The 17501-nt window shown below is 39.3% G+C and overlaps 1 protein-coding gene across 1 annotated transcript in view; it reads left to right on the top strand.

The window, feature by feature from the left end:
• The first annotated feature begins 4476 nt into the window (after positions 1–4476).
• Positions 4477–17501, top strand: part of tmem145 (transmembrane protein 145) — a 35555-nt gene continuing 22530 nt past the window's right edge. The window contains exons 1-4 of the mRNA XM_053326373.1: positions 4477–4587; positions 14847–14921; positions 15462–15539; positions 17390–17476. Of these exons, the coding sequence (XP_053182348.1) occupies positions 4477–4587; positions 14847–14921; positions 15462–15539; positions 17390–17476 (351 nt within the window). The remainder of the gene's footprint in view (positions 4588–14846; positions 14922–15461; positions 15540–17389; positions 17477–17501) is intronic.

Genomic DNA, 17501 nt, shown 5'->3' with positions numbered 1-17501 from the left:
TTGCTCAACTTTGCCCTACTGCACAACTTGAGTAATTGAGATGGGGTCAGCAAAAAGCCCAGCGTTCCACTATCCATACCACATTTAAACTTCATTGCACTGATATCCTCTCAGGTTGTCCCTGTTCTTTGCCAGGCGTTATTGCGCACTACTTCTCTGCACAGTATGCAGTGTGTCAAACTACCACTTCTCTCAAGCGAGGGGATTTCCTGCCTGACAACCTGCTTCAACAAGTCAGAGGTTTTTAGGCAAAGCTTGAGGGCCAAGAAAAGAGATTGTAAGAGTGCTGTGTAAATGCCACTGAACTTAAAGTGGCTGGCGGTCCAGAATTTTTGCTCTCCACCATCATATTTGAGGTTGACTTCATCTTCAATAACCCGAGGCCCACTCCTCTAAGCGTTTTGCCACTGAAGCACTTTGAAGTACACAGAAACGTCCTTTGGAGGGTCAGTCCCTCTATCAGGTCCAACTAAATATAGATGCCAAAAATGCTGGCACTGTCCTGCCCTTGCCTGGTAACAGGGCTGGGGTTGCCAGGTCTGTAGAGAGAGATGCTGTGTGATGAATAGGATTTAGCTGAAGCTCCGAGTGCAAAATCCTTCCCCCCGTAGAAGAGCTGGATTTTCAGCAGAAAGTCATGCTACCGGATTAGACCATGCTCAGTTCTGTCAGCTCGGAGTACTTACTGCAATATTTTTAGTCAGATTGATGGAGAAAACCAGGGCTGTGAAGAGGAAGAAAGTAATACACTTATCCCCTCTGAGATGCTGGGCTGAAGTTTGCTTTACTAGCCTCTGTTTATGCTCAGTCTGCACATTTGTGGTAGTTGGTTCGTCGATCCTTGCAAGTGTATTTTAGTCTTGAGCTTGTGTTCACGTCAGTTATTTAAAAAAAAAAAATCTTTGCTTGGTGCCTGTATGTGTAACTGACTCATGTGGAGTCTGCATTCGTGTGACCACTCACTAAAACACACTAGTCTCTGTGACACGTCAGAAACATGAACTTACATATGGGCGTGTCCTCTGATGGGAAAGGCACTTTACAGTCAAGAGACTACTCATAGTATTAATCATCTGTTGTTGAGAGCAACCACTTCAACGTATTCAAAGCTCTTAAGAATAACAGTTTTTGTCTGTGATGTACACTAGTTTGACTTCATCATACTGTAACCACTGCATATGAAGCCCAGAGGCAGTGGTCGCTAACACTTTCTTGTATGAATTATGTGAGCTGTGAGAAAACTTTTTTTTTTTTTTTTGAAATGTGTCAAATCCATTCACTTGCTGTTTATTGACCTCTGTATGCCTCTTACCTTTGATGATCACTTATGCATTAGGGCCATTTGGTATTTTGGACAGTTGTCCTACGTGTCTGCTGTCATCATTTTTTCGTGTAGTTTTGCAGTTTCCTGGCGTTTTTGTGGATTTAGATGATGCTTAAATGCTGCCTGCAACTTTGAGCTGAAATGTTTTCTTCAGTATTGTTTTAATTAATGTTGCTGCTTCATACTGTAGAGTGTTGATGATCCACAGAGCAACTTTTTTTAAATCACATATTGTCTTTGTGAGTACAAACTAGTAGTGCTATTTTTATTTGAGGTTGTTCAATTATCAGATTGTACTGTACCTCTATTTTTTTTCCTCTTTAAAATCTCTACTCTCATGTCTTGTTTTGTTTTTTTGCCGCAGGCTGATTTTAGCTGAAATGCAATGCAAAGTACAACTCCACACAAGAGCTAGCTGCTTCAACCACTAGATCAATATATACGAAAGCTATGCAGTTACACAACAGAAACGCATATTTCTTCTCGTCTGAGTGTTTTTTGTTTCCTCTATCAGAAATGCAGTGATGCCCTTTCATACTGTGCAATGTGTTTCAGTAAACTTTTACAAGATTCCTCAAAACCTAGTTTGGTCACAGATGCATCAGTGTGAGAGACTGACCGCAACTGCTACTAGTTGACTAATGAGAATTAGTCATTTTATTGATCAGTTAGATAGCCTTTGTCTATGGTTCAAGTTGAAAGCGGAACCAAAGACTGCAGTCCGAGCCGTCTTAACAGATGAACTTTCCTTGCTGTTGAGTGTTTGCTGTTACGTGGTATCATTTAAAAATAGCCTGTCTGCAGTCCGTATGCTAAACACTACGCACTGTAAAATGCAATTCTAATGTAGAGTTTTATTAGCCTTTAAAAAAAAAAACAAGCCATAGACTGGAAACAAAGCTGTTTTAAGTTGTTTTGTTGTTGTTGTTGTTTTTTCTTTTATTGAAAACACCACAAGTGCAAACCTGTGAATTAAAAAAAAAAGAGAAAAGAATGTATTATAAACATTATATGACTCATGTAGATATTTTTACTTTAAGATATGTTAATCAGATTGATTGCAGATTGATTTGCCTGCATTTTCTTTGCAGGTTTCACACCAGAATGTTATGTGTGACATGCCACAAGTCGGCTGGTTTCTCCTTTGTTGATTTTTATCTAAATAAATATATTCTCCCATGAACCTGCTGTTGTTGTTTTTTTTGTTTTTTTACATAGATCAGACAAAAGGTCATCTAAAAGTCTCTGAGAACAGCGATAGATTGTAATTCAATGTAAGTGATCAGATATGGTATCTCTGATGGATTTGTTATGATTGATTTAAAATTGCATTTGTGAATACCAGAAACTCTTTCAAAAAGATCTGGATTCAGCCAGGACTTTGGAAAAGTTCAGTAACAAAGTTGACCTTTTGTTAAACATATTAAGTGTCTAACACACAATGCTTAGACGTCTCTGACATATTTCATTGATCTTTATTTCTCCGCTCAGTGCTGGACAAGAAACAAGTATGTAAGTACAGTTTTGAGTTACCGTTCATTGGATGCTACTCCCTACAGTTGTAGTTGTAACTTTTCTGATTAAATTTGATATCTAAAATGTATAATGAGTTGATAAAATTATGCTTTTGTATAGATTAAATTGCCCAATACCATAAAGACATAAGCAAATATAGCTCTACCTTCATTCATCAGTTTACTTAATAATACTTTAACCAGCTAAAATGTTGAATGTTTTGTAATATATTATTAATCATTATGGTAATACGCTATTTTTATTGGTATGATATTTCTCACCACAGTCTTGGACACAGGATTGCAGACGTTAAAATTAACATTTTTCAAGGAGTAACACAGCCAGTTATATCATGTGCCTGTTGATGTATGTCCCGCTGATTGGTGATATAATAATTTACACCAGGGGGCTGGGCATCATCTGTGACATTGCTACTTCATTAGAGGTGTGTGACCTCTGGTGAAAACATGATTGCAATCACCGATGGCATTTTTAATGCGGACGTGTCGCATTCTCAAAGCACGAGCGGAACCGGGAGCGCGCACTCTGTACCCCCCCTTACCCCCCAACAGCCACACATACGCACAAAAACTAGTGATGGGAACGGCAGTTCTTTTTACTGTACTGAATCTTTAGAATCCGTTCATTAAAATGATTCGTTCAAAAGATTCGTTCACCGAATCGTTCAGTGCTCTCCAACTCCCTGAACTGATAAACAGCCAAATAATCCGTCATTCAGTTCATGATTCAGCCCTGAGGTTGACGTTCACTTACTGAGGGACGGTGCGTTCAAGGACTATATTATACAATCATTCGCGGGAGACGCAGCGCTGCTTATACATGCACTAAAAATATTACACAGTGAAAGTGTCCTCTGTGCACAGTAAAATAACATAACATAATGCTACACTGATGTTAGCAACACAGCGCTAATGTTAGCAGTACATGTACTGCACGTGAATCAACTCCTCAGCCCTCAGTGCCCTGAGTCAGTGAGTGACTGACACAGCGCCACTTTCGTTCGCGAACGATTCATTGAACGACATGCTGAGGACGTGAATCTCGTTCACGTACTGTGCTGAAAGTGGGCTGAATCATGAATGAATGACGGCGAATCACGTTCGCGAACGAATCATTGAACAACATGCTGAGGACATGAATCTCGTTCACGTACTGTGCTGAAAGTGGCGCTGTGTCAGACAGACTCACTCAGAGTCAGTCAAAGTGTTGTCGTTCACTGAGTGATTCGTTCGCAGTGAACGAGTGAGTGAGTCGCGGCAGTTCCACTCCCGACCGGCAGCCATGCTCGCGGCTGAGCTCAACTGAACTGAACTGAGAAAGGAACGAATCAGTTCATGAAGTGATTCAGTTCACTTCGTTCACTCAAAAGATTCGTTCGTTCGAACGACACGTTCGCGAACGACACAACACTAACAAAAACACACACAGCAGCATCCAGCTTCAGCTGCTCGAGGGGGACCACATGCATCGAAAGGGACCAACGTGAACGCGCTCTGTCCCTCTCTCTCTCTCTTTCGCGCCCTATGCTCGAGCCTTTCCACGTTGCGCGCTCCCGCGCAGAGACAGGCTTCAGGGAGCCCGGAGAGCAGACGAGCGACAGCGGGGGAGAGAGAAAGATGGAGGTGAGGGTCGGGGAAAGACTCTTGTGCCTGGCCGTGCTGTCCAGCGTCCTCTGCGTGGACTCAGTCTTCGGGAAATACGTCAAAGGCATCGTCAACACCCAAGAGGTGAGCGCCGTTTTCCCTTTACCTCTTTCATTTGTTGCCACTTGCGACAATGACACCACCACAGGCTGATAGGAGTGGGGAAAGGGACTCGACTGCGTATCCGCACGCAGGTCTCTGTGGTGGACTGTTCCGCGGATGGAGGAGAAGGCAGCGACCAATTCACCTTTAAGTTGCATCAGATGTTTACATGGTGGTTTATTGCCACCATATGAAACACACTCATCTCTATTCTGCCTTGCATTTGCGCGCCATCTGCGTGCGTGTCATCTGTGGCGTATATTTTACCCTCATTATGATAGTCTTTGGCATCACTGTAGCCCCAATAAGCGGCACCCCACCAGTCCGCGGTTACCAATCGTTACCTCCAATTGTGATTACTCATCTTAAAGCGGGATACAGCTCTACAGAGTGTGGCTTTCTTTGCATGTAAATAAGCAGTGATATTTCTGTTTTTGATGAGGGGACCGGTTACAGGTGTGCGTCATATGGCTTGTGGCGCGCAGCGGTGGGTTTATGTTGAGCTTTCACAAACAGGAGCTCGTCAGAAATTAGGGTCTGTTTTCAGTGAGATAAACATCGACATCATCGCTGCCCTGACACGATGTGTTGAGTTTCAATGTTAACTGTGCAGCGGGCATATAGGTCGGGACCGTTTTAATTCTGGAGGCTACCACCTGCTGATGCTCCTCATCTCTCTGCTTTGTATTCTCACGAGTGTGTGGATCAAGTTTGGCATAAATGATTTGTGCAGTGGGGATGTCTTCCATCTTGTTGTGAGTTGATGCAGACTAAGAAACCCTTATATAAAAAACAGGGTCAAATAATAATAAAAATCACATTATTTGATTGTTTGATTAAATGCAGAGTATCATTGTAATAATGACAGAGTTTCTGCAGAAGCTGAGCTTTGGAAGTCAAAGTATTAATCTCACTGAGATGATTTGACCCTGAATGCTTCAGTGTAGCAGAGTGGGGTCAGGTGTGCCTGGGTTTTCTGCTCATCCATGAAAAAAAATCCATGTTTATCAAACGCGTAGTCTAAAATGGAAAGTGTAAGAAAGCATACTCTCCAGTGGAGCTGCTCGATGACCGACAGCAGAGGGCTATGGGGTTGCACTGGGCAGCTCAGATCACTGAAGGAAGGTGTTGTTGGAAAGAAGACAGCATGCATTTTCAGAAAAAATCATTTCCCTTGATAAACTGAGGATGTTTTGCACCAGCCATGTGCACTCAAGTGTTTCATGTACCTCAGATTCTCATGTCTTGCCAAAATGTGACTTGGCAGCAAAAAGAAACCCAAAACAAAGAAAAAATGGAAATACTTCACTACCAAAGAGCAGTCTAGTGTATCACCTTACATGCATATCACCTTACTTGGCTCAAAAAACAAAGAATTCCATCTATCAGACACTTGAGCCAACAAGCTTTAATTCTAACTCACAATTGCTGATTTTCTGTGCTCAAACACCCTGAAACCTCACCACAGTAAATTTGAAAATGCCTGAACTGAGAGATTGAAGTCACCAGATTGAATCCCCATGGATGATGATGGGGGTCAGGAATGGATAAATTGAACAAGAAGCACTCATCCATCCATCACTGCTGCTGAAATGCCCTTGAAAGCAGCATGGATCTCCAACTGCTCCACTGGAGCTGCTCAGTGGCCAGCAATAGGTTGCACTAAGCAACTTCCAAGTGTTAATGTGTGTGTGTGTGTGGCTCCTGACTACTCTTCTTGTCCTCTGCAGTAAATAAGAATATAGTTTTAGTCAACCTGCCTTCTTATGTAAGGGCTCAAATAAAAGAGGCTTTTGAAAAATAAATAAATAAAACCAAATACCTTCTGAGACAAATTAGGAAGAAGAAATGAATTAGAGATTTGATTATTTCATGCTTTTCAACATTTTTGTTGAATCTTAAAGACTGTTTTCTCTCATTTCTTCCTGAGTTACTGAACTGGTCAGGGATTATTTGACAACATAAGAAAAGCACCAGAGCACTTTGAATGACATTAGGCAACACCAGACTTGACATATTGATATTGTGTAAGTGTGTGTACAGTTTAACACATCATCAGTGTTGCTCATGCATGTCTGCCCCAAGGTCACCCACTAAGTCACACACAGAATAAACCAAAGCACACATGAAAAAAATCAGTCCCATGATGCTTAAGCTGCATCAGAGTCTAGAGAGGGGAAGGCAGAGCTGTAAATTGACAAATACAATTTAACCACCCTGTGATGGATGAACTGTTGAAACTGTGAAATCACCAGAGAAATAGAGACACATAAACAAAGTTATCCATAGCACTGATGCGGCAGACTGGTCAACAGCTTTATTTGGGCTGGTCGATTTGTACAATTAGCCTAAGTGGCTCATGGTGTGTGGAGGCACTGATAAAATGTCCCTTAGAGGCCCAGTTGTGGCTTTAAGGTCAGAAGAAGGTTGTCGTTTTTGAATACAACAGGAAGAAAACTGTGCAGGGGAAGGAATAAACTTTCCTTTCCTGCAATAGCCAATAAAAGCACACACACTCTGCTTAAAGCTTCCCCAGTGTCCATATAACTGTATAAGTTTGCAGCAAGCTGATGGTGAACATTTACAAAGTCTAAAACTGAGGCTGAGCTACAGTGCTGCTCAGTTATACTTATACAGCTGAGCACACAGTTGCTGTTATAGTTCTTCATGAAAATTAGAGCGGCGACAATTAGTTGATTAATCGATTAGCCAGTTGAAATATAGTTAATCAGAAACTACTTTGATAATCAAGTAATTGTTTTATTTTATTTATTATTATTATTTTATTTATTTATTATTTTTTTGGTGTTATATATGATAGTAAACTTAATATATTTGGATTTTGAACTGCTGACAAAATGATTAATCAAGAAAATTAGATCATATGAATTGATCATTAGGTGCCACTCGACATAAAATATCTTGTGTTTTTTCTGATTTTGCAATTTAAGCAAATTTTCAATGATTTATTTCTACATTGTATTCAATAAGATTTTGTACCAGGCATAATAATCACAAATATGTCTTGTTCTTGTTATTTTTTTCAGTCAGAGAAAAATCACTTTCAAAAGTAAATTTAGTTTTTTTAAATGGAAAACTTCAGATGTACAACAAACCACAGTAATCTGTAAATAGGGGAAGAAGACTAACAACAAAGAAGTCTGTCATATCATCACAGAAGTACCCTGAATCATTGTGATATTATATTAGGGCTATATCTCCCCTAATGCAGAGTTAATAAACTATGCAACAGCCAACTAAATTTGCTGGCAACAGTTGTCTTTATAGCTTGTTAAGACACTTCTAAGTATATAACTCATTGTCAAAATTGCTGCTCTTGGGATTTCAAATTGCTGTTATGCTAAAAAAAAATCAAATTATCAAAAATTACAATCAACGATGAATCATTCAGCTATAGTTTTAGTGTTTTCTAAAACTTTCTGAGGTATTTCTCTCAGGGACTAAAGCTATTGTTTTACAGAATCAATATGCAATGCTGATTCTGTAGAAATGTGGCTGCAGACAGGTTAAAATGTCTTTGGTCTTTGGATATCTACAGTTAATGGAAATGTGTGGATTAGACCAGAAAGGCCTTTAAACTTTTGCCTTTTGAAAACTAATGAAAATGAACAGATGCCCTTGAAAGTCCTTTTTTCTAATTTAAAACTGTAGTGGCCATATTCATCAGTGCCTTCACTCTGTGGACTTTTCTCCATCCTAAAATCAACATCTCTCATCCTGAGGGAAAACACTATATGATGGATGTTGGGTTGATATAGCATCAGTTTGGAAATGAAGGATTTCATCAGGACTTAATAGGATGATGAAGTAAAGAAGCCTACTGTGTGATGTAATATTTTAATTAATGTCATGTCTTATCTTAAAATATGCCAGTTCTGAATTTTTTAATTTCACCAAAGAAGACTTTGAAAGTCACCGAGAACTTCTTGGAACTAACATCTAAGTTTGGTAACCCTGTATGTAGAGAATTTCCAAGTCGATCACCCAATCAGTTTCGCTGCAGCTCTTTTTAATGAGAACATTGTGACAAGATAAAAGCTCTGTGACTGTGCTGTGTGCAGGTGTGTGTATAGGAAGGAGTGTTTTCATGCATCCATATGTTTGTTTGCGTGTGTGTGTGTGTGTGTGCTCCTGTGAGACACCAAGAGAGACAGAGAGGGACAGAGCTTGATGCGTGAGTGTGTTTGTCAGTGTGTGAGTGTGTTTATGCGTTGCAGCATTGTATAACCCTGACTAATGAATCATTGAGAAGCCCAGCGGTCCAGGGGTGACTTGACTGGCTGATTGGTAATTAATTGTTAATGAGGCTTAGCAAGCAAACAGAGAAAGAGAAAAAAGACAGAAAGCTACAGATGAAAGGAAAGAAACTGTGAGGGAGGAAGAGAGAAGAAAGGAAAGACACAGAGAATGAGACGGGGAGATGCTGAATTGACCGGATACTGCATCAAGGCATAGCAGTTGATTAATGGGGTGTACGTACACACACAGGGTGTACGGGAGTGATTCTGCATCACAATGCAGCGGCCATGGGGAAATAAGAAGACTAAAAGGGGATTAAGGTAGACACCTCATCCACTGTTGCTGCTCTCCAGGGCTCGGTCTGTTTCCTGTTCCCCACAGGCACACACACACATGCACACACACACACACACACACACACACACACACACACACACACACAGTGAGCTACACTGACTTGATGTTGGTGTAATAGCTTGACCCGGTGGTGAATTGTGCGAACAGCTATGTAAGGCTTGTTGATTTCATTTTGGCCTTGTTAGACTCTGCTATCTTTAAGTTTAACTTACCAGAAACATATCAAAAAATGACCAACAAACAAAAACAAAACTCAGCGGCCTCAACTGTCTATTGTGTAGAAATGTGTACTCTTTTTTTACTCAAAGTAGGGCTTGATAATTGATTAATCTCTTGATTATTTGTTAATGAATTGTTTAATTGATAAATGTTGGCAAGTACAGTCCAGGGTGACAGCTTGAAAAGGGTTTTTTTGTCCAACCAACAGTCCAAAACCCATCAATATTCCATTTATAACCATATACTCCATATATAAGTAAATTACAGTATGTGAATGGTTGATTATTAAAGTTTTTGTCAATTGACACACCTTGGTATTATCACCAAAAATCTTAACAGGCTAACTGTATTATAAAGTACTTACAATAGATAAATTATCACATGTATCTCAATTAATTGTAAATGTGACTAAAAAGTTTATATACATCAGTGTATTTACATTGTATGGACAAAAATATTAGGACAGTCCTGTCCATGTATTTTTGCATACGGTTTGGTATGTTTGTTTGAGGCTATTTTTCATGGTTTTTCCAGTTGCTTCAATGACAGCATCATTTTTGAGTTGTCATAGCAGGATAACAGGTGTTAATAAAAACATTGACATTATGGCTTCTTTTCAAGTGTCCTAGTAAGCTGTGACAGTGAGCCAGCATTCACAGTGCCAGGACCTGGAAACTGAAGCAGCTTAATGGAATTCAGCCATCATTCATTTTATTGTTTACACCTGTGCTTTCCTTACTGGGACATGTCAAAAGGGCCTATAGTGCTTTCAACACTGTGGCAGCAATTCATTGAAGACTCTCCTGTTTTAACATGACAATGCCCTATACACAAAGCCTGGTCCATAAAGAAACACTTTCCTGAGTTTGTTGAGGAAATATTTCACTGGACTGCACAAAGCCTTGACCTCAACCCCATCAAACACTTTCGGGGATAAATTGGAAAGCCCACTGCGAGCCAGGCCTTATCGTCCCACATCAGTGCCCGATCTCACTAATGCTCCTGTGGCTGAAATGGAAGAAAACCTGTTGAGCCAGGTTCCTAAATCTTGTGGAAATCCTTCCTAGAAGAGTGGAGGCTGTTACTGACTTTATAACAGCATTTTAATGTCCAATGTTTCGGAATGAGATTTTCAGAATCATGTTGTTGGTTGTTTATGGGTATTTATCAAGCTTTGTGACATGAGTAAACTAGAGGGCCAGTAAGAGATTTATAATATCTGTAATAAGATATATTTAGTATTTTTTACTGTTTTTTTCTACTGTTTTTTTTTCTATATATCAATTAATCAGCAGCTAAGTCTATCCAGAAATTATTTTTAACACCCTGTGTGTGTGTGAGTGTGTGTGGTTTCGTATATGGCTCAAACACTTGGCTCATAAAACAAGAAGGAAGTCTAATTATCCACTCTGAAGTCAGTCCATTTGGAGTTTTTCTACTGCTGGTTTATTGAGCAGGTAATTTGAAGGATGAACATACGAGAGTGGGACAAAATAAAAGTGTTTGTGTGTGTTGTGGATGACTGGTTTGGGCTTTTGATGTTTCTATGGCAGCTGCACACTAAGGCATGCTGTGGTTGCCATGACAATAACCAGGGGGGAAGGACTTACGATTGGTGTGTTTGTGTAGATGAGTGTGGGTATGCATGGTGAAAGAGTGTATGACAGATGCTCATGGGTTATTCTGTGTGTATTTGTGTGTGTTTGTCCAACAAAGGAGGCCTTTCACAGTCCTAGCCCGTGGTGAGTTTAATTATACCATCCTCCATCCCAACCAGACCACCCTCTCTTTCTTTTTTTCCTTTTTTAGTGTCAAGATCTATACTGAATTTCATATTTTTTACAAATAAAGTGCAACCAATGCCAAAATGCAAACATGAGCCTAACTGACCTCTCTCTGGGTCAGCGCTTCCTTCTGCTGCTCTGGTTGTCATGGTTCCAGCCCGACGCGTCACCCAGGACAACACACAGGGGTGGGAGCGAGATTCGGGCTTCAGTCTCTTTTGGAGTTGGCTGTGAATTATATGCCAGAGGCTCCAGGGGCTGAAGCTGGCTGGCATGCCAGGGCTGAAATATGGCTGCGGTTTTGTTTGCTGTGATATATGGTGGCAGCAGTGCCGACCATGCTACACTGCTCTGTTTGCACTTTATTTCTCAGCACAGAAATTACTGTGCTTGTTTATGTAGAAAGAATACAGGGCAGAGGTAATTACAGGATAATGGTGCATGGGGAGTTTTGTTGGTTGGTTGGAGATCAAGCGTTCATAACAACTAACCTTAAGGCCAGTTTTAATAAGGAAAAGGAGACTGCTCAAGTCCTTGAGGATCCTGAAATGTGCAACTTGAAATGTGATTCTTGTGTGTGGTTGGACAAGTCAGAATATAGTGTGTCTCAAGTTGTGGTCATGTTTTGGATCTGCTTATTTTAATATTTAGTTTAAGGGGAAGTAAATATTGCCTGAAGCAGAACTTGGAGATACATTAAAGAAGGACTACAAACTTAAATGTGTTTTGAGTGTGAGCAGTAAACTAAATTAGATGACTGCACTGGAATTGAACAGATCAATACTGGTATTAATGTTGATGTTGACAGCAAATTTATAAAAATCAACATTTCATGAGTTGAAAATGGCTCAACCTGTCATTTGCTTCTTAAAATCAGCTCTGAGAAGTCGGTGTTAATGCTGACGTAGAGTCGACCATTTGGGAGTTTTTATGTCATGAAATGTATATAAATGGTTGGGTTAGGGTTATTATTATTTTTTTTTTATTATATCAACGCCCACCTCCCCAGGTTTTATGTCTTTTCCTGGTCTTAAAAGCTACTTTGACTGTTGTGTGAAATGATAAATGAATAGTTCTGTACAGTATGTTTTGTCATATTGGTGTCACATACTAAATCTAGGACTGCAACCAATCAATATTTTTATCATTGACTAATCTAATCTGAAGATTTTCTTATTCATTAAATGTCAGTACAAGGAGAAAAAAGGAGATCACTGTTTCCTAAAGTCAAACATCATTTTGTCCAGACCAACAGTCCACAACCCAAACATATGGAGTTACTATCAAAGAGAATTAAAGACATTAAAGACAAAGACATTAAAGACACCAAAGATATTCAGAAAGAACTTGGAAAGAAATTCTGCATTTTTCCTTAAAAAACTAACTTTGCTGTTATTCAAAGCAAATAAAAGCAGAAAATCCACATGTACATTATAGATTATAGATTATAGTCGGGTGACTGATTGATTTGTCCACTACTGTTTCAGCTTTAGTGCCAATCACTCAAAGTTGGCATTGAATGAGCTACTTGGTCAGAATCTAATGAAAAGGAAAGAGCTGAGAAAGTATAGTGTTTTATAAATGAATCATGTGGGCTGGGCATGTTCAGGTATATGACAAGAAATATATACCTGAATAATATTAAATTTAAATAAAGAATAATTTTAGACTATACTTTATGTAGGCAAAGTTTTCGTGTGGTTGCTTTTGTTAAGACATTAAAACACTGATGCACTGACAAGTATGGTATGGAGTAAGTAACTAATGTGTTTAAAAAATATTGTATTGGTATTATTTCCAAAACTCATATTTATATTGGCACAGTGTTGAAAAATCTCCTGCCCTACTAGCGTGGCAAAGATACTACGATATCTCACTTAGTAATCATCACACAGCTCTAACCCAGAGTTATTAATAGCTGAAAAATGTAGATCCTTTGGTTTTTCAGTTGCCATCATGTATTAAACTTAGCACTGCAGTTACTGATAATAAATTAAAAAAATACGACTGTGGATCAACTTAGTGACTATAAGGCATTTATCACAGTAAATACTCCATCCTGGTCTCTCTACTGTCACCTGTCTAAATGTAGTGAAGGAAGGTTCCCACACTGGGTCTCAAACCCCAGTCATCCAGACCACAAACAACTGCGCTAACCACTCAGGTGAAGGGTCAACCCACTAACTGAGGGCCATTGTGTCTTGTCATCTGGGGTTGTTACTCTCTAGAGGGCATGGGCCTGCGCTCTGACACCAAAGAAAATGTTCTACTTCTGTCATTTGTTTTAGTAATTTAGCAAAACTTCCTGATGTCTCAATTTGGTTCAGAACTCTGTCTGCCTCGGTTTGGCCAGCTCACACCAGGCAGTCTTCCAGATGATGAAAAGTGTGTGTGAACAGTATCTAAGTGATTTGGTGTTACTGCTGTGTTCAGCACTATGATCCATATCTACAGAATGTGTCTGCTCACAGCTGTATAGAAAATATATTATATATATATATATAGACCACCACAGACTGATCCGCCATGCCGATGCTGCAGTGCCTTATGTAAGCCCAGTGAAGTACATCATCAGCACTATTATCTGGCATCATGCTGCCAAGCTTATAGCTGAATAATATTAAGAATGGATAGTTTTTTTTTCTTTCTTCTCCACTCTTCTCTTTCTCTTCCTTATTAATGTGCTCAGCAGCTCCCTAATGCCCTTTCTGTTTACCCTCTCTGGAAGTTTACCCTTTTGGCACTACCTCCTTCCTTTCTAGTTTTTCTTCTTTTTCTCTTCTACCTAAAGCTCCTTTTTACTATTCCTCCACTTCTTCAATACCTTTTCTGAAATTCTGCCCATTGATTTCCCTCATTCCCGCTCCTTTCTCTCTCTCTCTCTGTCTCCTTTATTGCTACATTTATTTTTTTCTTTGCTATAGACCCTTTTACCTCTTCCATACACTGTACTACTCTATACTTTGTCAGTTGGTCAGTCCATACTAAAATATAGCAACAACTACTGAATGACTTGTTATGTTATTTGGTACAGATATGTATGGTGCACAGAGGATTAATCCTGGATCCATGGAATTAGTGATTCCTTGGCTTTCCTCTTTGCCACCAGCTGGTCAAAGTTTTCATTTATCTAGTGAAAAATGTCTACAGAATGTTATAGTTATTCATTCTGTTTTCCCTTTTCTCTAGTATCACCAGGACTGTTGTTGTGCGTTAAAAATGTTGAAACTATTGGATCAATTGCCATAAAATGTGGTCCAGGCATTTAAGATAAGGATGGGGTGGACATTCTCAGAAAATATGCAAATCTATTTGGTGATTCCTGGACTTTTCATTTTCTAGCACCGTCTTCTTTTTTTTCTAATACTTAGTTTATGACCAAATTCGTAAAACTAATGACAATTATCAGAAGTATTGTGTTTTTTTGTGCTAATTAGCAAATGTTAGCATGCTAACATTTGATGCCAGCAGTGACGTCAGCATTTAGCTGAGCATACCTAAATAAAGCCTCACAGGGCTGCTAGCATGGTTTTACTATTGGACTTGTTGCAGGTTATCATCCAGGTTAATATTTAGCTATTTATGAACTTTTTTCCATCTACTTATTCTCTTTTTTCACAGGACTGGGTTTTTCTCACTCGCTTCTGCTTTCTCACTGAATTTGGACGTCTGGACTTCCGGTTTCGTTATCCAAAGGTAGGACGGCTAACTGTTGTAAAGTCTACAATATGCTTTTTTCTACATTTATTGATTTTGCTCAATTTCCCAACATTGACATAACTTGCCCATTCTTTCTTATTTGGCATCATAATTGGTTTACTTGTCTTCTTTCATCATTCTTTCTCTATTTCACTCTTAACAGCTTCTCTCTTCTCTTTCCTTCCTCTTACCTCATTTAAACTGATGCCATTGCTCTCTTCTCTCTTATCTCATTCTTCCTCCGGTTGTTCCTGCTATACCCGCCCCATCCTTTTTTTTTCAATCCCCCTCCTTCTCCTCCTTTTTTTCCTCTCCTCTGCTCTGTCCTCCTCTGCATCTGTTTTGTTGTTCCATTCTCTTTTCTTCTACCCATGCTTTGCTTTACTGTTTTAGCCCGCAGACTTTGGAAACAGGTTTTGTGGTATAAATCTCAAACCATCTCACTGTCTCCTCTCTGATCTATGCACATCCCACCCCTGCCTTTCTCCTAATCTCTTTCTCTTTCCCCCCCTGTCTCCCTGTCTCTCCCCTGTGCAGTCTCGCTGCTGTCAGAACATATTGCTGTACTTTGATGACAGTTCTCAGTGGCCAGCTGTGTACAAGAGGCCTGAAAAGGTGAGATACTGACACCAGCTACACCATGTCTTTTGACAAGCCATATTTAAAGAGAAATATGGCTCCATTTACTAATTCACACGTCACTGTCCTAATGAAAAAAAAACCCTAACTTTGTTAAAATTCATATTTTGACTTCAACTGAAGGATCACACCCATCTCATGCTGCTCAGAATAAAACAAAGCTGTCTTTTTCAGTTCTTGAAAAATTGACTTTTTGGAAATAGAGGGTTTTCACTCACAGGCAATGATGTATGATTGATGATACATGTAGTGATCAAGGATGGTACAATCCATATTTGTGAACACAAAGTCAGACACCAGAGAATTGTGCCTCAGCTGAAGTGGCTCCACAGAAAATGACAGCATGAGAAAAGTTTTATAAGATAATACTGCTATTTACAGTAAAATACAGAATGGTGACAATAGATCACTCACATTGTTTTTCACTTAAACACATAAGATCCTGAATAAAAGTGTAACTAAATGGGTAAAGTGTTTTCTATCAGCTTTAATTTGAGGGTATTTGCATCTATATTGGCTGAACGGTGTAGGACTTATAACACTGTCATTATAAGTGGGTGGGGGAGTGGGGGTGGGGGATTTGATGTATAAAAAGGTCCAGGAATCATACACTGTTCACCCAAGATTACCCTGACAAACCTTGAAAGTGAAAGTCAGCACTTGCTTGCTTCATAGTCATTGTTTTACTTCAAATCCAATTTGCTGGAGTGAAGAGCCAAAACAATAGAAAATATGTCACTTTCAATAATACGTAATAGCATAACTCTGTGTGTAACGCTGTAAACATTTACACGTACATTCGGTGGGTTCACAAGCTGATTATTCTACCCACTGTCTGTTTAATGTAAATTTAACATCTGGTTGTTATTGCAATTTGAAGTCATTAAATCTGAATTGGCTTTTAGAGAGAGTGGATTCATGTAATATTGGTCTTTCAGCTATAGAAATAACAAGTATTTATATTTAAACTGTGGAGCATTCACATGTATCTGTCAGCTGGTACTGTGACATATAACATGATGCAGTCTATAAAATAAACATTCAATTGCCTTCACAACCAATGAATAATGTATAATGTGACAATTCGTCATGGACAGATCCTCTCCATGCAGCCATTTTGAAGCCATATTTAACCAGCCCATTGTTTTTTTCCATCAACACACAGCGTCTCATGTAACAGTTTCTTCTCATGCTATAGAGAAAAGAGTATAATATGGACCATATACCTTGCATTTCTTGGCCCATCTGGTCATTTGACGGTGTATTCTTCTGACATTTTGCAATGCATAGTGTAGACGTGACATGATGTTGAGATATTTCCAGTGCAGCGACAAACATCACAGCATTTCACAGCTCTCAGATAGATTTTGGTGTCAGTTTCACAGATTCAAATAGTACAGCTTTCATGCTAGACTTCCCATCTTTCACGTATATTCAGAAGTCACACATGGAGAAATCCAAGCCAGACGCCAAAATATCAATTTTAATTCCACTTCCAGCAGCTTCAATAGACCAGAAGGAAATGCAGTCACTTTTTCAATTACCTTTTTATTAAACACACACTGCATTTCCTGGACTGGAAAAATGGTGTGTTATGCTTTTACTGCTCAGTTATTATTAAAGATGTGTACAACTTTCCATGGGTATAATCCAAAGCTGAATGCGGCATGTTTAGGCACGTCTTTATAACTTAATTGAAAAGTATTTTGTGAAAAAGTATGAAGAGACTGAAGGTTAATTACATACAACACAAAATTTAATAAGGACAGTTTTGAATGTCGTCAACATTGCTCTGATTTTGATTCATTCGTGTCTGCTCCCAGCAGAACTGCTACCAGAAGGAAGCGGTGCTGAGGCCTGAGAACAACCAAGTCATTAACCTCACCACACGTTACACCTGGTCAGGATGCGTGGTAAGAACACACATACATACTCTAT

Source organism: Scomber japonicus, chromosome 10, assembly GCF_027409825.1.
Source record: "Scomber japonicus isolate fScoJap1 chromosome 10, fScoJap1.pri, whole genome shotgun sequence".
Lineage (NCBI taxonomy): Eukaryota > Metazoa > Chordata > Actinopteri > Scombriformes > Scombridae > Scomber > Scomber japonicus.
This window is presented reverse-complemented; position numbering and strand designations above follow the sequence as displayed.